The 26,769-nt window shown below is 56.7% G+C and overlaps 2 protein-coding genes across 5 annotated transcripts in view; one reads left to right on the forward strand and one right to left on the reverse strand.

The window, feature by feature from the left end:
• MROH1 (maestro heat like repeat family member 1) overlaps positions 1 to 12,459 on the forward strand; it is a 73,161-nt gene extending 60,702 nt beyond the window's left edge. For 2 of the 4 annotated variants that reach the window (XM_085214599.1, XM_085214598.1), the window contains 7 exons: positions 1,624 to 1,770; positions 3,189 to 3,377; positions 3,649 to 3,801; positions 3,911 to 4,045; positions 5,170 to 5,272; positions 7,197 to 7,262; positions 12,123 to 12,459. In XM_085214599.1, the coding sequence (XP_085070725.1) occupies positions 1,624 to 1,770; positions 3,189 to 3,377; positions 3,649 to 3,801; positions 3,911 to 4,045; positions 5,170 to 5,272; positions 7,197 to 7,262; positions 12,123 to 12,208 (879 nt within the window). In that variant the 3' untranslated portion in view covers positions 12,209 to 12,459. The other 2 variants (XM_085214600.1, XM_085214601.1) reach the window with 2 other exon arrangements.
• A 973-nt stretch (positions 12,460 to 13,432) lies between these two features.
• Positions 13,433 to 26,769, reverse strand: part of BOP1 (BOP1 ribosomal biogenesis factor) — a 60,366-nt gene continuing 47,029 nt past the window's right edge. The window contains exons 4-16 of the mRNA XM_085214659.1: positions 24,716 to 24,870; positions 24,123 to 24,240; positions 23,924 to 24,025; positions 23,444 to 23,656; positions 23,200 to 23,361; positions 22,942 to 23,022; positions 22,753 to 22,822; positions 18,404 to 18,536; positions 17,769 to 17,949; positions 15,915 to 16,203; positions 15,737 to 15,821; positions 13,890 to 13,997; positions 13,433 to 13,739 (exon numbers count right to left, since the gene is read on the reverse strand). Of these exons, the coding sequence (XP_085070785.1) occupies positions 13,586 to 13,739; positions 13,890 to 13,997; positions 15,737 to 15,821; positions 15,915 to 16,203; positions 17,769 to 17,949; positions 18,404 to 18,536; positions 22,753 to 22,822; positions 22,942 to 23,022; positions 23,200 to 23,361; positions 23,444 to 23,656; positions 23,924 to 24,025; positions 24,123 to 24,240; positions 24,716 to 24,870 (1,851 nt within the window). The 3' untranslated portion in view covers positions 13,433 to 13,585. The remainder of the gene's footprint in view (positions 13,740 to 13,889; positions 13,998 to 15,736; positions 15,822 to 15,914; positions 16,204 to 17,768; positions 17,950 to 18,403; positions 18,537 to 22,752; positions 22,823 to 22,941; positions 23,023 to 23,199; positions 23,362 to 23,443; positions 23,657 to 23,923; positions 24,026 to 24,122; positions 24,241 to 24,715; positions 24,871 to 26,769) is intronic.

Raw genomic sequence — 26,769 nt, forward strand, 5'->3', positions numbered from 1 at the left:
GCTGTGCCTGTGGGGATGCTGCTGGTGCCATGGGGCTGTGCCTGTGGGGATGCTGCTGGAGCCATGGGGCTGTGCCTGTGGGGATGCTGCTGGTGCCATGGGGCTGTGCCTGTGGGGATGCTGCTGGTGCCATGGGGCTGTGCTTGTGGGGATGCTGCTGGAGCCATGGGGCTGTGCTTGTGGGGATGCTGCTGGAGCCATGGGGCTGTGCTTGTGGGGATGCTGCTGGAGCCATGGGGCTGTGCCTGTGGGGATGCTGCTGGAGCCATGGGGCTGTGCTTGTGGGGATGCTGCTGGAGCCATGGGGCTGTGCTTGTGGGGATGCTGCTGGAGCCATGGGGCTGTGCTTGTGGGGATGCTGCTGGAGCCATGGGGCTGTGCCTGTGGGGATGCTGCTGGAGCCATGGGGCTGTGCTTGTGGGGATGCTGCTGGAGCCATGGGGCTGTGCCTGTGGGGATGCTGCTGGAGCCATGGGGCTGTGCTTGTGGGGATGCTGCTGGAGCCACGGGGCTGTGCCTGTGGGGATGCTGCTGGAGCCATTGGGCTGTGCTTGTGGGGATGCTGCTGGTGCCACGGGGCTGTGCTTGTGGGGATGCTGCTGGTGCCATGGGGCTGTGCCTGTGGGGATGCTGCTGGAGCCATGGGGCTGTGCTTGTGGGGATGCTACTACAGCCACGGGGCTGTGCTTGTGGGGATGCTGCTGGAGCCATTGGGCTGTGCTTGTGGGGATGCTGCTGGAGCCATGGGGCTGTGCTTGTGGGGATGCTGCTGCAGTCATGGGGCTGTGCCTGTGGGGATGCTACTGGAGCCATGGGGCTGTGCCTGTGGGGATGCTGCTGGAGCCATGGGGCTGTGCTTGTGGGGATGCTGCTGGAGCCATGGGGCTGTGCCTGTGGGGATGCTGCTGGAGCCATGGGGCTGTGCTTGTGGGGATGCTGCTGGAGCCATGGGGCTGTGCCTGTGGGGATGCTGCTGGAGCCATGGGGCTGTGCTTGTGGGGATGCTGCTGGTGCCATGGGGCTGTGCCTGTGGGGATGCTGCTGGAGCCATGGGGCTGTGCCTGTGGGGATGCTGCTGGAGCCATGGGGCTGTGCTTGTGGGGATGCTGCTGGAGCCACGGGGCTGTGCCTGTGGGGATGCTACTGGAGCCACGGGGCTGTGCCTGTGGGGATGCTGCTGGAGCCATGGGGCTGTGCTTGTGGGGATGCTGCTGGAGCCATGGGGCTGTGCTTGTGGGGATGCTGCTGGAGCCATGGGGCTGTGCCTGTGGGGATGCTGCTGGAGCCACGGGGCTGTGCTGCTGCTCTGCAGCTGGGGCCATGCTTTTCCCCTCAGCCCCCAGCCTCTTCCCTGCTGCCCTCGACTCACCCAGAGGTGGTCTCAGCTCGGTGGGTCCCAGGGATGTGGTTGGCTGCCGGTGCCCTCCATCCCTGCGGTTTCCCTGGATCTGAGGGCTGTGAGGAGTTCCCCGTTTGCAGTTCTGAGCTCAGAGCTGAAATCCAGAGCTGAAATCCAGGAGCAGACGTCTCGCCCTGGGCGGAAAGCAGTGGCAGCTCCCGACCCACCGCCGCAGCCGCCCATGGGATGGGGGGCTGCCGTCCCATCGCTCCGTTCTCCCTCAGCTGCTGAGCAGTAACGTGGTGAACGACCTGATCCTGCTGGAGAGCGTGATGGACAGCATGACGGGGCGGCAGAAGGACCCGTGTCTGCTGGTGCGCGTGCTGGCGCTGCGGGGGCTGGGCAACATCGCCGTGGGGGCACCCGAAAAGGTGGGAGCGAACGGCACGGAGCTGGGGTCGGGTCCTTTGGTGGGGGGGGGGATGCTTACGGGGTGCACTGTCTGCTCTGGGAGTGGGGCTGTTGGCCACGTCCTCGTCCCGGTGACGGTGAGGTGGCACGGTCTTTGTGTCCCTCTGCTGCCATTGGTGGGCATGGTGGGATCAGGGAGAAATTTCTTCTCCGAAGTGGTTGGGCACTGGAATGGGATGCCTGGGGTGGGGAAGGGGGGGTCACCAACCCTGGGGGTGGTCAGGAAGCATGGAGATGTGGTACCTGGGGACGTGGTCAGTGGGGATGGGTTGGGTTGGGTTGGGGATTTGGGGATCTTCGAAGTCTTCTCCAACCCCTATGATTCCATGTCGGTTTGATCCTGGGAGCCCAGCCCTCCTCCTCCCGGTCTCCCACCCCACACACTGGGGTTGAGCAGGGCAATCCCTATGGCACACTGGGGTCTTGCAGCCCCTATGGCTCCCAGAAGCTCAGCACACTCAGCTGGGTCCTCTGCTTTGGAGTCACAGTCGCCCCACAGTGCTGGAGATGTGGGGCAGAGTGGTTCAGGATTCCCCATAGGGAGCCTCACAGTGACCCCATAGGGGCCGTGTCGAGGTGGGGTAGAGAGGAGATGGCCTCAGGTTTTTCCAGGGCAGGTTTGGGGTCAGGCACTGGGGGAAATGTCCTCCCAGAACTGCACAGGGAGGTGGTGGAGTTTCATCCAAGGAGGGATTGAATAGATGTGGGGATGTGGGATGTGGCACTTGGGGACGTGGTCAGTGGGGGTGGTGGAGTGGGTTGGGGTTGGACTGGGTGATCCTAGCAGTCTTTTCCAACCTGAATGATTCTGTGATTCTATTTAGGGTCATGGTGGGATGGGTTGGGGTTGAACTGGATGATCTTGGAGGTCTCTTCCAACATTAATGACTCTGTGGTTTTAATTAGGGTCATGGTAGGAGTGAGTTGGGGTTGCAGGTCTTGGTGGTCTCTTCCAACCTTTATGACTATGGGTCTATTTAGGGTCATACTGGGATGGGTTGGGATTGGACAGGGGATCTCAGAGGTCTTCTCCAACCTAAATGACTTCATGAGTTTATTTAGGGTCACTGGGAGGTGGGTGTGGGTGGTTTTGGGTTGGAGTTGGAGATCTTGGAGCTCTTTTCCAACCTTAACAATTCCATGACTCTACAATTCCCAGCTGCCATGGGTCTCCTTCTCCATTACAGTTGGACTGGATGATGTTGGTCTTTTCCAGCCTTGGTGATTCTATGATTGTTGCACATCCCCACAGTGTAGGACTGTGCTTTGTCCTTTTCCCAGCCGTCCTCCAAATTGCAAAGGCAGAGTGATGGCAAACTTACCATGGGTTTATACTGTAATTTCATTTTAATTCCAGCTCTCACCACTTCCCTCACAGGTGCATAAGCATGGGGCCAAGCTGCTGGCGTCCATGGTCAATGGCATGGATGACAGAGACGATCCCAACAACCTGGTGGCTCTGGAGGCCATGACCAGTCTGTCCAAGCTACTGGAGCACCTGGAGGAGAGGGACGTGCAGGCCACGCTCCTGCACATCGCCATCAGGATCCGGCCCTTCTTTGACAGCGTAAGGGAGCGGGATGGCAGAGCCTGCTCTGGGCACGGGGCCTCGATGGACCGCAGGGTCTGGGCTGGGCACTATGCATAGGGTGGTCATTACTGAGCTCCCTCAAATGTTTGAAGGTGAATGCGGCACGGAGACATTGTCCCCAGTGTCCCCCATCTGTCCCCCACCTGTTGTGGGGCTCTGGCCCAGGGGATGGGGCAGACACTGGGTTGAAATTTGGGAGTTCACACCCAGCGGCGGCCCCTGAGCCCCAGCTTGTCCCCGCCTGCAGGAGCAGCCCGACCTCCGCTGCTCATCCATCGTCCTCTTCGGCAACCTGACCAAATTCAGCGAGGGTGACAGCGAGGCGTTCTTCGAGCAGATCCTCAACGGGCTGGTGACGTTGCTGCTGCACCTCCAGGACCCCAAACCCGAGGTCGTCAGGGTGAGCGCACGGCACGGGGAGGGGGGTCACCCACTCAAGGATGCGGCGATGCGTTGAGCCCCCCCGGCACGCTGCAACCTTGCAACCTCCCCCTGTGCGTGTGCTGCAGGCCTGCAAGTTCGCTCTGCGCATGTGCGGCCCCAACATGGGCTGCGAGGGGCTGTGTGACATGTTCCTGAACCACCTGCGGGAGGACCGGAGCCTGCACTACGGCGAGTTCATGAACAACGTCTGCAAGCACCTGGTGAGTGCTGCCCAGCTGGACGGCGGGTGGGCAGCGGTTGAAAACCATTTGAGAAACGATTGACCAGTGATTGACCAACTGCTGACCGACAATTGACTGATGGTGGAATGGTTGGCCAATGATTGACCAGTGGCTGAACAGTGGTTGACCAACAGTTGACCGGTAGTTGACTAACAGTTGACCAATGGTTGACCCGCGGTTGAGTGGTTGGCCAATGGTTGACTAATGGTTGACCCAACCGTTGAACAGCTGTTGAACAACAGTTGACTGCTGGTTGACCAATGGTTGACTAATGGTCGACCCAACCGTTGAACAGCAGTTGAACAACAGTTAACTGCTGGTTGACCAATGGTTGACTAATGGTTGACCCAACCGTTGAACAGCAGTTGAACAACAGTTGACTGCTGGTTGACCAATGGTTGACTAATGGTTGACCCAACCGTTGAACAGCAGTTGAACAACAGTTGACTGCTGGTTGACCAATGGTTGACTAATGGTTGACCCAACCGTTGAACAGCAGTTGAACAACAGTTGACTGCTGGTTGACCAATGGTTGAATGGTTGACTCAACGGTTGACTGATGGTTAACCAGAAGTTGACCAACAGTTGAATGGTGAGCCAGTGGTTGAATGGTTGACCAGTGGTTGACAAACAGTGGTTGACAAACAGTTGACCAGTGGTTGAATGGTTGAGCAGTGGTTGACAAACAGTTGAGCAGTGGTTGAATGGTTGAGCAGTGGTTGACCAGAGGTTGACCCAACCGTTGACCAATGGTTGACCAGCAGTTGACAACTAGTTGAATGATTGATCAACAGTTGACCAACGGTTGAATGGTTGACCAATAGTTGACAAGCAGTTGAACTGGAAATCTGAAAACAGCTAAAGGTTGGACATGAATTACTGACCAATGGTTGACCAACAGGTGACCAACAAGTTGACCAGCAGTTGACCAACAGTTGAGTGGTTAACCACCAGCTGACCAATTGTTGAATAACAAGTTACCCAACAATTGACTATGAGCCAGCAGTGTGCCCTAGTGGCCAGGAGGGCTACCAGCTGAGGATTGGGTTAGGGGATCTCCAGACGTCCCTTCCAGCTCCGTGATTCTGCGTTGCATCCTGCAGATGCAGAGCTACCCGGAGATGCTGAACCGTCTGGTTCTGACCAATCTCTTCTACTTCAAGAGCTCCTGGGTGGACATCCGAGCAGCTGCACCCATGTTCATCGGTAAGGCTGTGCCTGCTCCATGCTGTTGCTTCCATGCTCCTTTGTAACCCCCATGGGGGTTCCTGGGGGGGGGGTGTTCAGTCCTCCACTGCACCCCATGGGCTGCACGGACCCTGACCAGATCATGCCATCGTGAGAAAGTTCATCCTGTCGTGATAAAGGCAGTGCAGAGTTGGGCTGTGTTCTGCAGAGCTGGCAGCGCTGTGCTGGTTCATAGCAGTGGATTAACGGGGCTGCAGAGGTGCTGGTGGGGGCACCAGTCCAACCCAGTCCATTCCACGGCTCTGTAAGGACCCTTCCAACCCGACCTTCCCAGGGTTCTGTGATCTTCAAGAACCCTTTCAATCCAACCATCCTGTGACTCTATGATCTTTAAGGACCCTTCGAATCCAACAATTCCATGGCTCTGTGACCTTTAAGGACCTTTCCAATCCAACCATCCTATGGCTCTACGATCTTCAAGGACCCTTCCAACCCAACCATTCCGTGGTTCCATCATCTGTCTCAAGGGTGTCCAAACTTCTGGCTCACCTTCACCAGTACTGAGTGAAGAGGAGTCGTCTTGAGCCACATATAAGATATATAGGATAGTTTAACTTAAATAAGCAACAGAACTTGCGTTTTTTTTTTTTCTGAAAACATAAGGAGAGCAGTAGAACCATAAAGCCAGTGGGATATTTGACCTTTATGCAGCACTCTGGTTCAATGGCAGCGGTTGTGGTTCCTTGTGAGGCGTTCATCAGAGACTTTTGCTCTGATTTCCCTCATCCTGTGCCTCCCTCTGGAGAGCAGTTCTTCAGAAATGCACATCCTGCCAAACCAAGAGGTTGTCCCTCTTAATGGCCCCAAAGAATCCATTTCTTTGGCGACCTTACATTCATTTCCAGTACCTCTAATGAGAGCAGAGAGTTGGGCCGTGTTGGTACCATCAGCACTTTCATCCGTCACCACCGATTGGAAAGGAGCAGCTTTGCTCTCTGCATTTCTCTCAATAGATTTTCCTGTTCCTTTGGTCCACCTGGCTGCAGTCTGCTGAGGAAATCTCATTTCAGACAAATCCAGCTTTTTAATGGGGAGAGATGATATCTGCCGTCCTTCCAGCAATTCACCATCAGCGAATGGTTCAGATTGGTTTTCTGCCATCAGATTTGCCACCGCAGGATGAGCTTTTGTGGCAGAGCTGTAATTTTGTGAAAATTTTGGTCGCAGTTACAGAATTTTTTTTGTTCTTCTTTCTGGTCTTTATGAAACGTTCCTCGGGACACGTCAGACTTGGCAGTGTGTTTCTGCGATATAATTAATGGCTTTTCAAATTGTGATCTTTGAAAACTGACACCATTTCCTTAGGAATTAAGCATAGAGCCGTATTAGGAACCATTCCTTCTTGGAAAGGGTGGCTGTTGGCACAGGGGGGTGGTGGGATCCCCATCCCCGGGGGTCTTCCAGGTGGAGATGTGGCACTTGGGGACATGGCTAGTTGGGGTTGGGGTTGGGTTTGGGGATCTTGGAAATGTCTTCCAACCTTAATGAGTCTGTGATTCTCTGTAGGGACGTGGTTAGTAGGGGTGGTGGGGGGTGGCTTCAACCTCTCCTGCCATCCCACCACCACCCAACTCTGACACTGCGGGCCACCATAACAAAACAGGAGGCATTACTTTCGGAGCAGCCATCACCCGTGCAAGCGGCTCATGAAAGCCATCACTAAAAAACCACAAACTAATGCTGGAAGTCGTGGGGCTGCGTGAAACGATGTCCTCAGCAGTGTGGGTTGGACGTTCCTGGTGCACAGCACTGACCCACATCCCCACGTTCTCCAGGGTGGCTCTTTGTGACCCACAGCGCAGCCCTGAGTCCGTCTGCATGCTCAGCTCTGGGGGATCCCCGTTGGGTCCCATCGAGCCCTAAGCCTGACCTTCCTCCCCAGGGTTCCTCGTGCTGCACGTGGGGGAGGACCATTGCCACCAGGTGGACCTGGAGCAGCTCATCTCGGGTGAGTGCCATGGGGGGACCCCACGCCGTGCCCACCCTGCGACCCCGCAGAGTCCTTCCTCACGGCCAGAGGGACGTTGAGGTGCTGAGTGTGTCCAGGGGGCAACGAAGGGGGAAGGGTCTGGAGCCCAGCGCCGTGAGGAGAGGCTGTGGGTGGGGGGTGGGTCGGTCTGGAGCAGAGGGGACTCGACGGGGAGCTCATCGCTCCCTACAACTCCTGAAGGGAGGTTGCGGTGGGGGAGAGGGTTGGCTTCTGCTCCCAGGTGACAGCGATGGGACAGGAGGGGATGGCCTTAATTGCACCAGGGGAGGGGAGGGGAGGGTTGGAGATTAGGAAACATTTCTTCCCAAAAAGAGCAATCAGGCACCAGCGCAGACGGCCCCGGGGTCGGGCATGGTGGTGGGGTCACCGTCCTTGGAAGTGCTGAAGAACCGTGGGGATGTGGCACTTGGGGACGTGGTAGTGGGCATGGTGGGGGTGGGGGGGGGCGGGGGTGGGGGGGATTGGACGGCTTTGGAGGCTCTCTCCAACCTGAATGACTCTATGGGTCTGTTTAGGGTCATGATGGAGATGGATTGGGCGTGGGGTTGGTCATCCTGGAGATCTCTTCCAACCGGAATGACTCTGTAGTTCTGTTTAGGGTTGTGGTGGGGTTTGGGTTGGGGTTGAGGATCCTGGAGGCGTCTTCCAACCTTAATGACTGCAGTTCTACTTAGGGATATGGTGAAGAGGGAGTGGTGGGAGTGGCTCAACAGTTGAACTTGATGATGTTAAATCGTTCCAGTTGGAGAAGACCTCCAAGATCGTCAAGTCCAATCTCAACACATCCGCAAATAGAATCACTGTAATCGTGGAATTCTTAGGGTTGAAGAAGGCCTCTTTGATCCTATGGTTCTGTAGGAGGGTTGGGCTTGGGGATCTTGGAGGTCTGCTCCAGTCTTACTGATTCTATGGTTCTATTTAGGGCCGCGGAGGGGTGGGTTGGGGATAGACTGGGGGATCTGAGAGGTCTTTTCTGACCTTAATGATTCTAGGGTTCTACTTGGGGTCATGTTTGAGATGGGTCGGGGATCTCAGAGGTCTTCCCCAACCTTAATGGTTCCAAAATTCTATTTAGGATCACAATGGAGTGGGTTGGGATTGGACTGGGGCATCTTCGAGGTCTCTTGCAACTTAATGACTCTGTGGCTCAATTTAGAGACATGGTGGGGGTGGATTGGAGTTGGGGATCCTGGAGATCTCTTCCAACCCTGATGACGCAATGGTTCCACTTAAGGTCATGGTGGGGGGGTGGATTGGGGTTGGAGTTGGACTGGATGACCTTGGAGGTCTTCTCCAACCTTAATGACCCTATGAATCTATTTAGGGTCATGGTGGGGAGTGGGTTGGGGTTGAAGTTGGACTGGATGACCTTCGAGGTCTTCTCCAACCTTAATGACTCTGTGGATCAATGTAGGGTCATGGTGGGGTGGATGGGGGTTGGAGCTGGGGATCCTGGAAGTCTTTTCCTACCTTAATGACCCTATGGATCTATTTAGGGTCACGGTGGGGTGAGTTGGGGTTGGAGTTGGGGATCCTGGAAGTCTTTTCCTACCTTAATGACTCTGTGAATCTAATTAGGGTCATGGTGGGGAGTGGGTTGGGGTTGAAGTTGGACTGGATGACCTTCGAGGTCTTCTCCAACCTTAATGACTCTGTGGATCAATGTAGGGTCATGGTGGGGTGGATGGGGGTTGGAGCTGGGGATCCTGGAAGTCTTTTCCTACCTTAATGACCCTATGGATCTATTTAGGGTCACGGTGGGGTGAGTTGGGGTTGGAGTTGGGGATCCTGGAAGTCTTTTCCTACCTTAATGACTCTGTGAATCTATTTAGGGTCATGGTGGGGAGTGGGTTGGGGTTGGAGTTGGACTGGGTGACCTTCAAGGTCTTCTCCAACCTTAATGACTCTGTGGATCAATGTAGGGTCATGGTGGGGTGGATGGGGGTTGGAGCTGGGGATCCTGGAAGTCTTTTCTACCTTAATGACCCTATGGATCTATTTAGGGTCATGGTGGGGTGAGTTGGGGATCCTGGAAGTCTTTTCCTACCTTAATGACCCTATGGATCTATTTAGGGTCATGGTGGGGTGAGTTGGGGTTGGAGTTGGGGATCCTGGAAGTCTTTTCTTACCTTAATGACCCTATGGATCTATTTAGGGTCACGGTGGGGTGAGTTGGGGTTGGAGTTGGGGATCCTGGAAGTCTTTTCCTACCTTAATGACCCTATGGATCTATTTAGGGTCACGGTGGGGTGAGTTGGGGTTGGAGTTGGGGATCCTGGAAGTCTTTTCCTACCTTAATGACCCTATGGATCTATTTAGGGTCATGGTGGGGAGTGGGTTGGGGTTGGAGTTGGACTGGATGACCTTCGAGGTCTTCTCCAACCTTAATGACCCTATGGATCTATTTAGGGTCACGGTGGGGTGGATGGGGGTTGGAGCTGAGGATCCTGGAAGTCTTTTCCTACCTTAATGACCCTATGGATCTATTTAGGGTCACGGTGAGGTGGGTTGGGGTTGGAGTTGGGGATCCTGGAAGTCTTTTCCTACCTTAATGACCCTATGGATCTATTTAGGGTCACGGTGGGGAGTGGGTTGGGGTTGGAGTTGGACTGGATGACCTTCGAGGTCTTCTCCAACCTTAATGACCCTATGGATCTATTTAGGGTCACGGTGGGGTGGATGGGGGTTGGAGCTGAGGATCCTGGAAGTCTTTTCCTACCTTAATGACCCTATGGATCTATTTAGGGTCACGGTGGGGTGAGTTGGGGTTGGAGCTGGGGATCCTGGAAGTCTTTTCCTACCTTAATGACCATATGGATCTATTTAGGGTCATGGTGGGGAGTGGGTTGGGGTTGGAGTTGGACTGGATGACCTTCGAGGTCTTCTCCAACCTTAATGACCCTATGGATCTATTTAGGGTCACGGTGGGGTGGATGGGGGTTGGAGCTGAGGATCCTGGAAGTCTTTTCCTACCTTAATGACCCTATGGATCTATTTAGGGTCACGGTGGGGTGAGTTGGGGTTGGAGCTGGGGATCCTGGAAGTCTTTTCCTACCTTAATGACCCTATGGATCTATTTAGGGTCACGGTGGGGTGAGTTGGGTTTGGAGTTGGGGATCTGTAGGTCTCTTCCAACCTCTATGACCCTTTGGTGGACGTGGTGGGGATGAGTTGAGCCCTGCACGCGGGGATGCTGGAGGTCTTTTCCAGCATCACCAGTTCCATGACTCTGAGCGCTGGGAGCAGACGGGGACACCACGCAGTGGGGCTCCTGGTTATGGGGCAGCACTCCCAGCGATGGGGCAGCGCTCGGCTCCCGGCGAAGGGCTCATAAAAAGCCCGACTGAAGCCGGTGGCATTTTGGAGCAGAGTTAAGTAATTTTCCTGGATTTCAGGGATTTTTTCCTTGTCACTGGTGACCTCATAGTATAGAGTAATGCACGGAAACTTTCGGATCGTTCCAAGAGAGCTTAAAAAACACTAAAAAAGGAAAAACTATCTTTCCGTTGGCTCCCTGAGCCCCGTCCAGAAGAAAGAGGGCTGTCTGTTAGCAACAGTGAAAGATAATCCGGGTGTGAGTAATGGGGGGAGCGACGGGAGGGGCCGGGGGGGCACCCCCGGGGCGGAGGATGAGGAGCGCAGGAGGGGGATGCGGCATAAATCAGGGGGAGCTGAAGGGGGGGGGGGGGGGGGGGGGGGGCTCTCCTGCTCTGCGGGTAAACAGCTCCTGGAAAAATGGGATGGCGAAATGCAATGGGGTTTCACTGCTCGGAAGGACGGCTCCCGGCGTTGGGAAGTGCTTGATGGGGAGGGGCGGATGCGGGAGCAACACGAGGACCGAATCCCCCTCCTTCTTCCCCCCTTTGGGATGTTCCCCGGGGAGGGGGGGGGGGAGGATCCAGTGAGGGGGTCCTGAGGGGTCACCAAGGGGGACAGGGAGTCCCCAAAGGAGTTTCAGGAGTCCCCAAGTGGATTTGGGGGTTTTCCCGGGGGATACGGGGTCCTCAGAATGGATTTGGGGTTTCCAGGGGGGTTTGGAGTCCTCAACGTGTATTTTGGGTTTCCAAGGGGGATTTGGGGTTTCTGAAGGGAATTTGGGGTCATCAAGGGAATATAGGGTTCTCCAAGTGGATTTGGGGTCCACAGGTCTCTATAGTGGATTAAGGGTTCCCAAAAGGAATTTGGGGTCTCTGGGGACTTGAGGCCCCCAAAGTGGATTTGGGGGCTGCCAAGTGGATTTGGGGGTCCCCGATGTGGATTTGGGGTTCCCAAAGGGAATTTGTGGTTCCCCAAGGGGATATAGGGTTCTCAAAATAGATTTGGGGTCCACAGGGGGATTTGGGGCCTCCAAGGGGATATGGTGTTCCCAAAGGAAATTTGGTCTTCCCAAAGTGAATTTGTAGTTCCCAGAGGGATTTGGGGTCTCCAAAGTTGATTTGGGGGTCCCAAAGGGATTTTGGGGTCCCCAAGGGGATATGGGCACCCAAAGGGCATATGGTGTTCTCAAAGTGAATTTGGGATCACCAAAGTGGATTTGAGGTTCCCCCAAAGGCATGTGGTGTTCCCAAAGCAGATTTGGGGACCCCAAGGGGATATGGCGTTCCCAAAGTGGACTTGGTGTCCCCAAGGGGATTTGGGGACCCCAAGGTCATAGGGGATTCCCAGAGTGGATTTGGGATCCCGGAGGGGATTTGGGGTCCCCGTGCCCCCTCCGGATGTGTGTGACGGTGGGGATGGAGGCTGGGGGAGGGGCGTGGGCAGCCCCCAACCCTGACCCCAAACCCTGACTCCCCCCACCTCGCGCTCTGCTTCCCGCAGCCCTCAACCTCCTCCTGAAAGACCCGGTCCCTGCCGTCCGCATGAAGGTGGCAGAGACCCTGGGCCGCCTCGTCCGCATCCTCTGACCCCACGCAGCGCTATGGGGTCAGAGCCCCACAGCCACCGCCACGCGCCCACCCCACGGGCACCGCTCCGCAGCGCCATCGTCTTCCTCTGCTCCCCTCCCCCCCTCGAGCCACGGGAGCCCCCAGACCCCGGGATGGGCACAGCAGGTGAACGGACCCCTATGTGGTGGGTGGGGGTCCCAGGAACGTGAGCGTCCCCAAACACACCTGTACATAAACTTATTTTTCGATAATAAAGCTCTTTGCTCCTGGCTGGGAGGCGGTGTGGGGGTGAGGGATGCGGCCGAAGTGGGGGTTTGTTAGTGGGGGAGGGGGGCGTTAATGATGACAGAGGGTTTGGAAGTGGGGGGGGGGGGGCTTGGGTAGGGGGCCTTGTCCCTCAGTCCTTGTGCTGTGTCTGTGCCGCTTCAGTGGGATCCAGAATGAACGTGGGTGGATGGAGTGGGGCAGCAGTGGGTCAGGCCCTGTGCTGTGGGGTGGGGGCCAGGAGGCTTGTGGGGCTGATCCTGAGCCTCTGAGGACCCAGGCTGTCTCTGACCCCACAACCTGGGGTAGGGGGAGATGTGCCCCGGCCTTTTGCTGTTGCTTACACCCCACCCCCGGCCCCATTGCTCGGCTCTGGCTGCAGCAGGAGCAGAATTTTAGGGGTCCCCACACGGGGGTTCAGGCTGTGCAGGGAACAAATCCCACCGATGCGGGTCCCGCAGTGGGGTCTTGTAGGGCCGTGTGGTCAATGTGGGTCGGGGAAGTTCCCGTTTGGTTTCCCCAATCCTGGCCCATGGCCAACACTGAGCTCACGGCGGGACGGGATGAGCTCACGGTGCGGCTGCGGGACCGTGGGGTCAGAGGGCGGCACGCGGGGCTGGGGGGGAAAGCCGGAGGGTTGGGGGGCTGTGTCCCGGCTCTGGATGCCTGTGGGGTGGGCTCTGTGGGTGTGCTATGGGGCGGGCGCAATATTAGCCCCATGTGTGTCCCTATGGGGCACGATGGACTCAGCTCGGGGGCTGCAGAGGTGCAGGTCCTGTGCATTCAGCTTGGGAGCATCTCTCCTGGCCATGGGAGATGCTGTGGGGCAGGCAAGCAAGGAGGAACCCCACAGACACTCGGGGGGGGGGGGGGGGCTGGAGGGCACCACGCTGGGCAGCACCGTGCAGGAATTGGGGTGCTGGGGTGCTCCTTGGTGCAGCCCAGGCTGAGCTGGAGGTGGAGAACACAGAGATGCGGTTCTGTACCCAAAAATAAGTTTAATGAGAAATGAGAAAGGTTCCGGAGTCCATGGGTAGAGCTGTTCCTGGCCGGTGTTGTTGGGGTGCCTGTGTTGGGGTTCTGGTGTTGGGGGTGTCGGTGTCATATTGGGGTGCCGGTGTTGGGCAGCAGCTACGTGTAGAGCCGGACGGTGCCGTCGGCGCCGGAGGAGAAGACCCACGGCTGTGTGGGGTGGAAGATGACATCGAGGACGCCCAGGTCCAGGGTCAGCGCGTGGCCCTTCAGCACCTTCACTGGCACCAGCAGCGGGTTCTGCAGCAGGTCGCTGTGTGGGGAGTTGCGTCAGTGTGGGGCTCTGGATCCACCCGTGGGGTCACCCCATCGATGCTCTGCACCCTCTGCCCTATAACCAACCCTCTGCTGCCCCCCGCCCCGTGGGAAGACATTGAACCCCCCGGGCCCAACTCCCACGTACTTGTAGACCATGCCATGGCACACAATGACGGTCCCGTCGTCCGAGCCCGAGGCGAAGAGTGGGTAGTGCTTGTGGAAGGCCACGCTCCTCAGCGCCTTCCTGTGGTGCCTGCAAAGAGTGAGTGCCATCAGCGTAGGGGGAATCGTAAAGACATGGCATCATGGGATGGTTGGGCTGGAAGGGTCCCAAAAGCTCATAGAGCCATGGGACGGTTGGGTTGGAAGGGTCCCAAAAGCTCATAGAGCCATGGGATGGTTGGGTTGGGCTGGAAGGGTCCCAAAAGCTCATAGAGCCATGGGATGGTTGGGTTGGGTTGGAAGGGTCCCAAAAGCTCATAGAGCCATGGGATGGTTGGGTTGGAAGGGTCCCAAAAGCTCATAGAGCCATGGGATGGTTGGGTTGAGAAGGTCCTTAAAGCTCATAGAGCCATGGGATGGTTGGGTTGGGTTGGAAGGGATCCTTAAAGCTCGTAGAGCCATGGATGGTTGGGCTGGGAAGGGTAAGCTTGAGTTGGGATGGGTTGGGTTGGGTTGGAAGGGTCCCAAAAGCTCGTAGAGCCATGGGATGGTTGGGCTGGAAGGGTCCCAAAAGCTCATAGAGCCATGGGATGGTTGGGTTGTGAAGGTGCTCCAAAATCATAGAGCCATAGGATGGTTGGGTGGGGTTGGGTTGGGTAGAAGCCCCAAAGATCTCAGAGCCATGGGATGGTTGGGTTGGGTTGGGCTGGAAGGGTCCCAAAAGCTCATAGAGCCATGGGATGATTGGGTTGAGAAGGTGCTTGAAGATCATAGAGCCATAGAATGGTTGGGTTGGGTTGAGTTGGGGGGGATCCTTAAAGATCTCAGAGCCATGGGTTGGTTGGGTTGGGTTGGGTTGGGTTGGAAGGGTCCCAAAAGCTCATAGAGCCATGGGATGGTTGGGTTGAGTTGGGAGATCCTTAAAGATCACAGAGCCGTAGAATAGTTGCGTTGGGTTGGAAGGGTCCTTAAAGATCATAAAGCCATGGGATGATTGGGTTGGAAGGGTCCTTAAAGATCACAGAACCGCAGCACGGTTGGGTTGCAAGGGCCCTTAATGGTAACCCATTCCAGCCCATGCCATGGGGTTCATTAGATCAAGGCTGCTCAAAGCCCTGTCCAACTTAATATTGAACACTTCCAATGAAAGACATCTGCAACATAAACACGGCCCTTCTATGCAGCCCCTTCCCCAAAATTCTCTGATGTCAGCCCGCACAACCCATCCATCTGCCTACCCAATCCGCCTCGAGCTCACTGCATCACTGCTACCAACTGCACCGGGTATCAGCGTGCCTGCAGAAATGCTGCTCCTAAAGCACCAGATTTGGGGTTCTCTATTTCTATGGGACACTAAATTCGTGTTTATTGCTTCTACAATTAGGGGCCGGGCAGCAGAACAAAACCATGTAAAGATAATTATCACTTTTCTATGGAAAACCCCCGCCTCGGGTTAACCTGTATTTGTCACTCGGGCTCTCTGTACAAGAAGTTCAGTCCATGATAACTGAGAGATGATGAAGATGCTTTGTGATTACCACTAAAAGTAATGTATGGATTAACTGGGAGCTGGAACAGGGTGCTTATCCTCACTGGAGATCAGTGGGGTGTCTGTAGGACCCTGAGTGCAAGAGGCAGCACTGGGAAATGAGGGATTCTCATCGGTGGCACCTTCTGCTTCAACCCTATGTGTGTTTGGAGCACCTTCAACAAAGCAGACTCCAAAGGTCAATGCTTTGGAAAATGGTAATAATAAAACCTGTGTGCGGCCCTGAGCTCTGCAGCACGGGGAGGGAAGGATGGGGGCAGCCCTGGGGGGCCGGGGCTCACCGCAGGAGCTGGTAGGGGCGGGTGGAGAGGTCCAGGTCGAACCAGGCCAGCTTGCTGTCGTAGCTGCCGCAGATGACGTTGTCACCTGGGGGAGGGAACGGGACATTCATCACCAGGTGAACCCCGCACACCGCCGTAGGCACCCCAGGGTGCTCCGTTCCGGCACCACCATCCGTACCTGCGGGGTGGATGGCCATGCTGGACACCCACTTGCAGTTGGCCATCAGCTTTTTGGTGAGCTCCTGCTTGAGGAGGTTGTAGACGCGGACGTAGCGCTGCGTGGCCACGAAGAAATAGGGCCGGATGGGGTGGAAGAGGACGCACTGCACCAACCCTTTGCTCTTGCGGAAGGGGTTCTGGCTCCAGCGCTTGCTGGTCTGGTGGATCAGCACTTGCATGTTGCTGTTGTCGGCCACGACGGTGGCGAAGTAATCGCCCTTCCCGTGCCAGGTCACCTGCTTCAAGGCCTATGGGCAACGGGGAGGAGTCAGACCCATGGAATCGTAGAATGGGGGGTTGGAAGGGTCCTTAGAGAGCATAGAATCATGGAATGGGTTGGGTTGGGAAGGACCTTAAAGATCACGGAGCCATGGGATGGTTGGGTTGGGTTGGGTTGGGTTGGGAAGGACCTTAAAGATCACAGAACCATGGGATGGTTGGGTTGGGTTGGGTTGGGAAGGACCTTAAAGATCACAGAACCATGGGATGGTTGGATTGGGCTGGGTTGGGTTGGGCTGGGAAGGACCTTAAAGATCACGGAGCCATGGGATGGTTGGGTTGGGTTGGGTTGGGAAGGACCTTAAAGATCACAGAACCATGGGATGGTTGGGTTGGGTTGGGTGGGAAGGACCTTAAAGATCACAGAACCATGGGATGGTTGGGTTGGGTTGGGAAGGACCTTAAAGATCACAGAACCATGGGATGGTTGGGTTGGGTTGGGTTGGGAAGGACCTTAAAGATCACAGAACCATGGGATGGTTGGGCTGGGTTGGGAAGGACCTTAAAGATCACGGAACCATGGGATGGTTGGGTTGGGTTGGGCTGAGTTGGGAAGGACCTTAAAGATCACAGAACCATGGGATGGTTGGGTTGGGAAGGACCTTAAAGATCACGGAACCATGGGATAGTTGGGTTGGGTTGGGCTGGGTTGGGAAGGACCTTAAAGATCACAGAACCATGGGATGGTTGGGTTGGGTTGGGTTGGGAAGGACCTTAAAGATCACAGAACCATGGGATGGTTGGGTTGGGTTGGGTAGGGAAGGACCTTAAAGATCACAGAACCATGGGATGGTTGGGTTGGGGGAACCCTAAAGATCATAAATCCACGGATCCTACAATGTTTGGGTGGGAAGGACCTTAAAGATCACAGAACCATGGGATGGTTGGGTTGGGTTGGGCTGGGAAGGACCTTAAAGATCACAGAACCATGGGATGGTTGGGTTGGGTTGGGTGGGAAGGACCTTAAAGATCACAGAACCATGGGATGGTTGGGTTGGGTTGGGTTGGGTTGGGAAGGACCTTAAAGATCACAGAACCATGGGTTGGTTGGGTTGGGTTGGGTGGGAAGGACCTTAAAGATCACAGAACCATGGGATGGTTGAGTTGGGTTGGGTGGGAAGGACCTTAAAGATCACAGAACCATGGGAGGGTTGGGTTGGGTTGGGCTGGGTTGGGAAGGACCTTAAAGATCACAGAACCATGGGATGGTTGAGTTGGGTTGGGTGGGAAGGACCTTAAAGATCACAGAACCATGGGATGGTTGGGTTGGGTTGGGCTGGGTTGGGAAGGACCTTAAAGATGATAAACCCATGGGATGGTTGGGTTGGGAGAGCCCATGAAGATCATAGAAGCACACAGTAGTTGGGTTGGAAAGTTCCTTAAAGATTACAGAACTACAGAATGAGTTGAGTTGGAAGGGACCAACACAAGACCTTGCCCCAACCCAATGCCGTCCACTTGACCCACAGGTCCCCTCCCAAAGTCCATCAGTGGGGTTGCCCCACACCGTCCCCCAGAACTGCCCTGTCCCCACCTTGCTGTGCTGCACTGTCAGGCGGATGCCTCTGCTGTGCTCCTCGCTGGTGGCTGTGACCCACTGGACAGGCTGTACACGCTCCTCCTCTGGTGGCACGTAGGACTCCAGCACCTGGTCAGTGGCCCCATAGAGCAGCTTGTCCCCGAGGCACGGGTTCACCAGCAGCACTGACTGCTCCCTGCAGTGTGGGATCGGGGAAGGAAGGGGTGAGGGCACTGCTGGTGAGGGGAAACCCTTCTGCAAGCCCTGCGTGATGGTGGTGGGGGGATGGGAGGGGAAACCCTTCTGCAAGCCCTGCGTGATGGTGGTGGGGGGATGGGTGGGATGGTGCAAGCCTGCCAAGCTCGTCTGTGGCCAAACAAGGGACAAGAGCTCGAGATCAGAGTCCCCAGTGCAGGAGGTGAGTCCCCAGGATCTCCCTAGAAGCTGAAAAGCTGTGGCAGAGGAAATTCAGAGGCATGGAATCATGGAGTCATTATGGCTAGGAGAAGATCTCCGTGCCCACCATGCCCACTCAAAGAACCACTGAACCACTGAAGCAGGAAAAGTCCTCCAAGATCACCGCGTCCAACTGCCAGGGGCAGCTCCTGGCGGGGTCTGGAGGGTGCAGGACAGTGCAGGGGGACACTCACACGCAGACGGCCACCAGGCAGACGGTGGGGTTGGGGTTCCAGGCGATGCTCTTCACCACGCCACCCACGGGCAAGGTCTTCATGCAGCGCGCCGTGCTCACCTCCCAGAAGCGCACCGTGCCATCATCGGAGCCTGCAGGAAGCGTGCAGTCACGGAGTCAGGGAATCGTTAAGGTTGGAAAAGACTTCCAAGACCATCGAGTCCAACCACCAACCCATTCCCGCTCAAAGAGTCATTAAAGTTGGAGAAGACCACTAAGATTACTGAGTCCAACCACCAACCCATCCCCACCATCTCCCCACTCAAGAGTCGTTAAGGCTGGAAAAGACCACTAACATAATCAAGTCCAGCCACTGACACGTCCCCACCATCTTCTCACTCAGAGAATCATGGAATCATTGGGGCTATTGAAGAAGACCACTAAGATCCAACCATCAACACATACTCACCATCTCCCACTCAGATATTCTAAGATCATCAAGCCCAACCACTGACCCTTTCCTACCACCTCCCATTCAGAGAATCATGGAAATGTCAGGGTTGGAAGAGATCACCGAGATCATCGAGTCCAACCATCAACTCACTGCCACCACCTCCCCACTCAGAATGAGTTATTAAGGTTGGAAAAGACCGCTAAGATCAAGTCCAACTGTTGACCCACCATCTTCCCACTCAGAGAATCATGGGGTCATTGCACTTGGAGAAGTCCACTGAGATCAGCAAGACCAAACGTTGGCTCATCTTCACCATCTCCCCACCCAGAGAATCACGGAATCAGTGGGGTTGGTGAAGATCACTAAGATGGTAGTGGTCCGACCATTGACCCCACCATCTCCCAACCCAAGAGAGTCATTAAAATTGGAGAAGACCATTAAGATCATTGAGTCCAACCATCGACTCATCCCCACCATCTCCCCACTCATCAGAGTCAATAAGGTTGGAAAAGACCACCGAGATCACTGAGTCCAACCACCAGCCTGTCCCCACCATCTCCTCACTCAGAGAATCATGGAATCGTTGGAGCTGTAGACCACTAAGATTGTTGAGCCCAACCGTCAACGCATCCTCAACATCTCCCACTCACAGAATCATGGAAGTGTCAGGGTTGGAGAAGACCACTAAGATCACTGAGTCCAACCATTGACCCACCCCCACCATCTCCCCACTCCTATAATCACAGAACTGTTGGGATTGGAGAAGACCACCGAGACCATGGAGTCAGTGGTTAGTCTCAGTGATCTTAGTGGTCCTCTCCAATGGCAGTGATCTCATGATTCTCAGAGTGGGGAGATAACGGAGGTGAGTGGGGAGATAACAGAGGTGAGTGGGGAGATAACAGAGGTGAGTGGGGAGATAATGGAGGTGAGTGAGGAGATAATGGAGGTGAGTGGGGAGATAACGGAGGTGAGTGGGGAGATAATGGAGATGAGTGAGGAGATAATGGAGGTCAATGGGGAGATAACGGAGGTGAGTGGGGAGATAATGGAGGTGAGTGGGGAGATAACGGAGGTGAGTGGGGAGATAATGGAGGTGAGTGGGGAGATAATGGAGGTGAGTGGGGAGATAACGGAGGTGAGTGGGGAGATAACAGAGGTGAGTGGGGAGATAATGGAGGTGAGTGAGGAGATAATGGAGGTGAGTGGGGAGATAACGGAGGTGAGTGGGGAGATAATGGAGGTCAATGGGGAGATAACGGAGGTGAGTGGGGAGATAATGGAGGTGAGTGGGGAGATAACGGAGGTGAGTGGGGAGATAATGGAGGTGAGTGGGGAGATAACGGAGGTCAATGGGGAGATAACGGAGGTGAGTGGGGAGATAATGGAGGTGAGTGGGGAGATAACGGAGGTGAGTGGGGAGATAATGGAGGTGAGTGGGGAGATAACGGAGGTGAGTGGGGAGATAACGGAGGTGAGTGGGAAGATAACGGAGGTGAGTGGGGAGATAACGGAGATGAGTGGGGAGATAACGGAGGTGAGTGGGGAGATAACGGAGGTGAGTGGGGAGATAACGGAGGTGAGTGGGGAGATAATGGAGGTGAGTGGGGAGATAACGGAGGTGAGTGGGGAGATAATGGAGATGAGTGAGGAGATAATGGAGGTCAATGGGGAGATAACGGAGGTGAGTGGGGAGATAACAGAGGTGAGTGGGGAGATAACGGAGGTGAGTGGGGAGATAATGGAGATGAGTGAGGAGATAATGGAGGTCAATGGGGAGATAACGGAGGTGAGTGGGGAGATAACGGAGGTGAGTGAGGAGATAACGGAGGTGAGTGGGGAGATAACAGAGGTGAGTGGGGAGATAACGGAGGTGAGTGGGGGGATAACAGAGGTGAGTGGGGAGATAACGGAGGTGAGTGGGGAGATAACGGAGGTGAGTGGGGAGATAACGGAGGTGAGTGGGAAGATAACGGAGGTGAGTGGGGAGATAACGGAGGTGAGTGGGGAGATAACGGAGGTGAGTGGGGAGATAATGGAGGTGAGTGGGGAGATAACGGAGGTGAGTGGGGAGATAACGGAGGTGAGTGGGGAGATAACAGAGGTGAGTGGGGAGATAACGGAGGTGAGTGGGGAGATAATGGAGGTGAGTGAGGAGATAATGGAGGTGAGTGGGGAGATAACGGAGGTGAGTGGGGAGATAACGGAGGTGAGTGAGGAGATAATGGAGGTCAGTGGGGAGATAACGGAGGTGAGTGGGGAGATAATAGAGGTGAGTAGGGAGATAATGGAGGTGAGTGGGGAGATAACGGAGGTGAGTGGGGAGATAATGGAGGTGAATGGGGAGATAACGGAGGTGAGTGGGGAGATAACGGAGGTGAGTGGGGAGATAATGGAGGTGAGTGGGGAGATAATGGAGGTGAGTGGGGAGATAACGGAGGTGAGTGGGGAGATAATGGAGGTCGATGGGGAGATAACGGAGGTGAGTGGGGAGATAACGGAGGTGAGTGGGGAGATAAGAGAGGTGAGTGGGGAGATAATGGAGATGAGTGAGGAGATAATGGAGGTGAGTGGGGAGATAATGGAGGTGAGTGGGGAGATAATGGAGATGAGTGAGGAGATAATGGAGGTCAATGGGGAGATAACGGAGGTGAGTGGGGAGATAATGGAGGTGAGTGGGGAGATAACGGAGGTGAGTGGGGAGATAATGGAGGTGAGTGGGGAGATAACGGAGGTGAGTGGGGAGATAATGGTGGTCAATGGGGAGATAACGGAGGTGAGTGGGGAGATAACAGAGGTGAGTGGGGAGATAATGGAGGTGAGTGGGGAGATAACGGAGGTCAATGGGGAGATAACGGAGGTGAGTGGGGAGATAATGGAGGTGAGTGGGGAGATAAAGGAGGTGAGTGGGGAGATAATGGAGGTCAATGGGGAGATAACGGAGGTGAGTGGGGAGATAACAGAGGTGAGTGGGGAGATAATGGAGGTGAGTGGGGAGATAACGGAGGTGAGTAGACAGCCGGACTCATTAATGTTAGTGGTCTTTTCCAACCTTAACGACCCTTTCGAGTGGGGAGTGGGTGGGGGTGGGTCGATGGTGTGACGCGATAATCTTAGCAGCCTTTTCCAACCCTGACAATTCCATGAGTTTCTGAGTGGGAGGTGGCGGAGACGGGTCAACGGTCGGACTCAACCATAAGTGCTGCCCAGGGCTCTCTGGGGCCTCGCCGCCGGTACGGCCGCGGCTCAGCGCCACGCAGGGCGCCGGGAGATTCCACAGCAGCACGAAGGCGAGACGTGAGCGGGGGCCGCAGCAAAAAGAACAGCCCCCACCTCGCAGCTCTGCCCGCGGTCGGCTCCCGGCGCAGCTGCTGTGCTGGCAGCACGCCCGGCTCGGCGCGGCACGGCGCGGCACGGCGCGGCTCGGCGTGGGACGCGGCCGTGGGCGCAGGTAGCGGTGGCACGCGCCGTGTCCCCGCAGCTCGGGGTTATTTTTAACGCCTGAGCTCAGCCCGCGTTCCCAACCCGGGGCCAGGAATGCCGAGTTGTGCAACCGGCCGCCGCCGCGGCCACCGGGAGCTGGCAGCCGGGAAGCGCCGCGCGCTATAAAAAGCACATGTGCCTTAGCGGGCTGTTAACTGCCATCTGCTCTCAATCTGCAGCCTCCGGGGCTGCGCCGCGCTCACTTTCTCCGCTGTTGGGATGCAGACTCCTGGGTGGGGTCCTGGAAAAACCCACGGAACCGCGAGCGGCTGCGGGACGCGGTGCTGTGGCTCTGAGCCCGGGCTCCCCCCGTCCTCCCCCCCCCACAACAGCTCTGACACGTGCAGAGCCCCGGGCTGGCGCAGAGCTGGGCTCCGGAGCAGCTCCAGCAGTGCCGAAGCGTTCGGCGCTGCCGCGGTGCGGGGCCGTACCTGATGCCAACCACTGCCCGCTGGGGGAGACGCTGAGGCAGCGCACCAGGCTGCTGTGCCCGCGGTACACCTGGGGGAGGAAGGGAAAAGGAGGGGGGTGAGGGTCTGCAGAGACCACCCCCCCCCCCCCAGCTCTGCAGCACCCGGCACGGCGCACCCGCCGCCCCCCGGCTCTGCACAGCTGCTTACCAGCGCCTGCGTGGTGGGGAAGGGCTGCAGGTCCCGCGGCTTGGGCAGCTTCGGGATCAGGTCCTCGGGATCCACGTTCACCTGTGAGAGGCACGGAATGGGACACGGCCCGGAACTCCATCACAATTCCGCGCGCACCACCGCGATCCGGCTCACAGCGCACTGGGGACGGGGGGCACGCACCGGAGCGAGCAACGCCCGCTCTGTACAGCCCCCAGGACACGTGGGTGGGGGTTCTGGGGTCGGGGAGGCTCTCACCCTCATCTTCCTCTGCCGTGGGCACAGATAGAGGTCGAGGCAGCGCTCGAAGCGCTCGTGGATGAAGCGGGGATACGCCGGCACGGCGCGCAGGCAGCGGTACTGCTGCGGCACGAAGTTCAGCCGCCGCTCGGCCGGCTCCTGCTGCTCCCACGCCAACTTCTGCGGGGGAGGAATGGGGTCAGCAGGGCGGGATGGGGCTCGGGTGGTTTCCTGCCCACAGCCGGGCCCCCTACCCCCCTACCTCCTCCTCGCTCAGCAGGTACTCGGGCGGAGGGTTGTAGGACTCCTCGTGTCCCGGCAGCTTCATCTTGGGGGCCGGGACGTGCATCTTGTGGCGGCCCAGGATGGAGTTGGGGTCCTCGTGGGCCCAGAGGTCGTAGTACGTCGGGGTGTCCTCCTTGGGCTTGCGGGGTTTGATCCAGCCCATCTTGATGGCATGGACCAGCTTGGAGACCTGAGGGATGGGGACAGGTCAGGCCCAGGGCCGCCAGGACATGGTGCGTATGGGGAAGATGGGGATGTGAGGATGGAAAGAGGTGCCTCGAGCACAGCTCTGTCCCCGGGGGTGTGAAGAGCCACACATGACTGGTGGGGTGGCAGGAGGTGTTCAGGAGCTGCTGCTGTGTGGATGGCGGTGGGTGCGGGTGGGCTACGGCAGGGATGGGATGGGTATGGCTGCAACGAGAGCACTGCAGAATGCTCAGATACACCCCACTCTCACCTTCTCCTTCTCAATGAGGGATGGGATGAAGCTCCGTTTGTCCGCCGGGCGATTGGTCACTGGGTGGATCATGACCTCATGGGTGAAGAAGTCGATGGCCGGCTGTGGAGGGGGAGACGCACAGAGTCGCCGAGCTGCTCCTGCCCCAACCAGACCCCACTCTGTGCCACCCAGGAGTGCAAAGAAGGCCATGACCTACCTCGTAGGGATTGAAGTGCACGTCCCCAAACTGCCCTTTCTGGAGACGATGCACCAGGTCCACCTGCTCGTCCGTCAGCTTTATGTCTGCGCCTGTCATCTTGTCCTGGACTGTTCGCCTGCAGGGAGTGAGGCAGATCTGGGTCAGGCTCAGGAAAGGAGCTCTGTGGAGAAGGATCTGGGGGTCCTGGTTGGCCGATGGTTGGCCAGTGGTTGTTCAATGTTTGATAAATGGTTGACCAACGGTTTACAAATGGTTGATCAATAGTTGACCAACAGTTGACCAGAGGCTGAGAATGAGCCAGCAGTGAATCCTGGTGGCCAGGAAGGCCAACGGTGGCCAACAAGCTGACCACTAGCCAGAAGAAAGCCCTGGTGGCCTAGAAGGGCCAAGGGGAAACTAGGGTGCATTGTACAGAGCCAGCAGGGTGAAGGAAGTCCTCCCCTCTCTGCTCTGGGAGGTGCTCCCCAGAGATGTGCCCACGGATGGGGCCCTGGGCAGCCTGAGCTGGCGGGGTGCTCCCAGCCCACAGCAGAGTGGGGTGGGGGTGGGTCCCTTCCGACCCAACCATCCCACGGCTCTATGGTGCTCACCAGTAGTCAGCGTTCTCCATCTTCTCCAGGAACTTGTCCAGCTCGTCTTTGTTGCGGATGGGTTTGTAGATCCTCTTCCCCTCCAGGTCGTAGCCAATGTGTGGGAAGTCCTGGTACCACTCCATGGGGATGTTGCCCACCGTGTTGCGAATGTCCTGGAGCAGGGAGGATGAAGCACAGGGAGGGTGAGGGGAAGGTCTGGGGTCTGCACGTGGTCATGGGTCCGGGGTGAAAGCAGCCAGTGGGACTGCCACCATGCAACAACAGAATCACAGAATCACAGAATGGCCAGGGTTGGAAGGGACCTCAAGGATCACGAAGCTCCAACGCCCCACTGCATGCAAAGCCACCAACCTCCACATCTCACAGCAGTCCAGGCTGCCCAGGGCCCCATCCAAGCTGGCCTTGAACACCTCCAGGGATGGACGGGGATCCACAGCCTCTCTGGGCAGCTGCTCCAGCACCTCACCACTCTCTCTGTAAAGAACTTCCCCCTGACATCCAAACTAAATCTTCTCTCCCTGAGCATCAGCACAGCCACACAACTGCCAGCATGGCTACAACCTACACCACAGCCACACAACCATTGACACAGCCATACAACCATCAGCATGGCCACACAACCATCCCTACAGCCACACAACCATCAGCATGGCCACACAACCATCCCTACAGCCACACAACCATCAGCATGGACACACAACCATCCCTACAGCCACACAACCATCAGCATGGACACACAACCATCCCTACAGCCACACAACCATCAGCATGGACACACAACCATCCCTACAGCCACACAACCATCCCTACAGCTACACAACCATCCCTACAGCCACACAACCATCCCTATAGCCACACAACCATCCCTACAGCCACACAACCACCCCTACAGCTACACAACCATACCTACAGCCACACAACCATCCCTACAGCCACACAACCACCCCTACAGCCACACAACCATCTCTACAGCTACACAAACATCAGCCACACAACCATACCTACAGCTACACAACCATCAGCATGGCCACACAACCATCCCTACAGCCACACAACCATCCCTACAGCCACAAAACCACCCCTACAGCCACACAACCATCTCTACAGCTACACAACCATCAGCCACACAACCATACCTACAGCTACACAACCACCCCTACAGCCACACAACCATCTCTACAGCCACACAAGCATACCTACAGCCACACAACCATCCCTACAGCCACACAACCATCCCTACAGCTACACAACCATCAGCATGGACACACAACCATCCCTACAGCCACACAACCATCAGCATGGACACACAACCACCCCTACAGCCACACAACCATCGGCATGGAGACAGAATGATCAGTACAACCACACAGCATTGGCACGGTAGCCTCACTCCTCACCCCTTGGCCGTGTCCTTTTCAGGGTCTGGGGTCAGGATGAAGCCAGGTCCCGCTGTCCTCTCCCTCTCAGCCCTGGTGTTACACAACGCAGAGACCCCATCCCCAATTACCAACACCCCGAGAGGAGGTGTGAGGGTGACCTGTGCCCTCCACACCCCGCAGTCAGGGGTCACCCTCACCCCGCCGCCATCTGTTCCCCATAAACACCTGCAGAACTGCACCGGGGCCTCCACGGAACAGAGCTGGGCGCCCCGAGGAGCGGAGCTGCCGGGAGCCCCCGGGCCACACCGCACCCATCCATCACTCCTGAGCGCACGTCAGCACAGGATGTGCGTGGCCCCGAGGGAACCGGGCAGGAATTTCCCGAGCTGAGGGGACACGGTTGGGATCACGGCGCTCCGGGACCACCCCACATCCCGGTGCAGACAGACGGACAGAGGGATGTCGGCTCCGGATGCCTCATCCCACGGCAGCTGCTATGCGAGAAGCCTCGGTGCTCGGAGCTCCATTGAAACACCCGCTCTGCGAGCTCCCCCCATTCCTGCAGCTGAAGGGGATGATGGAGAGCGATGTGGGGGGACAGAAACATCTCAGGGCATGGGGTGCTGAGCCCAGCACTGAGCTTGGCACAGATGCTCCCGTGAGGTGCCAGAC

This window comes from Meleagris gallopavo, chromosome 32 (assembly GCF_905368555.1).
Source record: "Meleagris gallopavo chromosome 32, MGAL_WU_HG_1.1, whole genome shotgun sequence".
NCBI classification, from domain to species: Eukaryota; Metazoa; Chordata; class Aves; order Galliformes; family Phasianidae; genus Meleagris; species Meleagris gallopavo.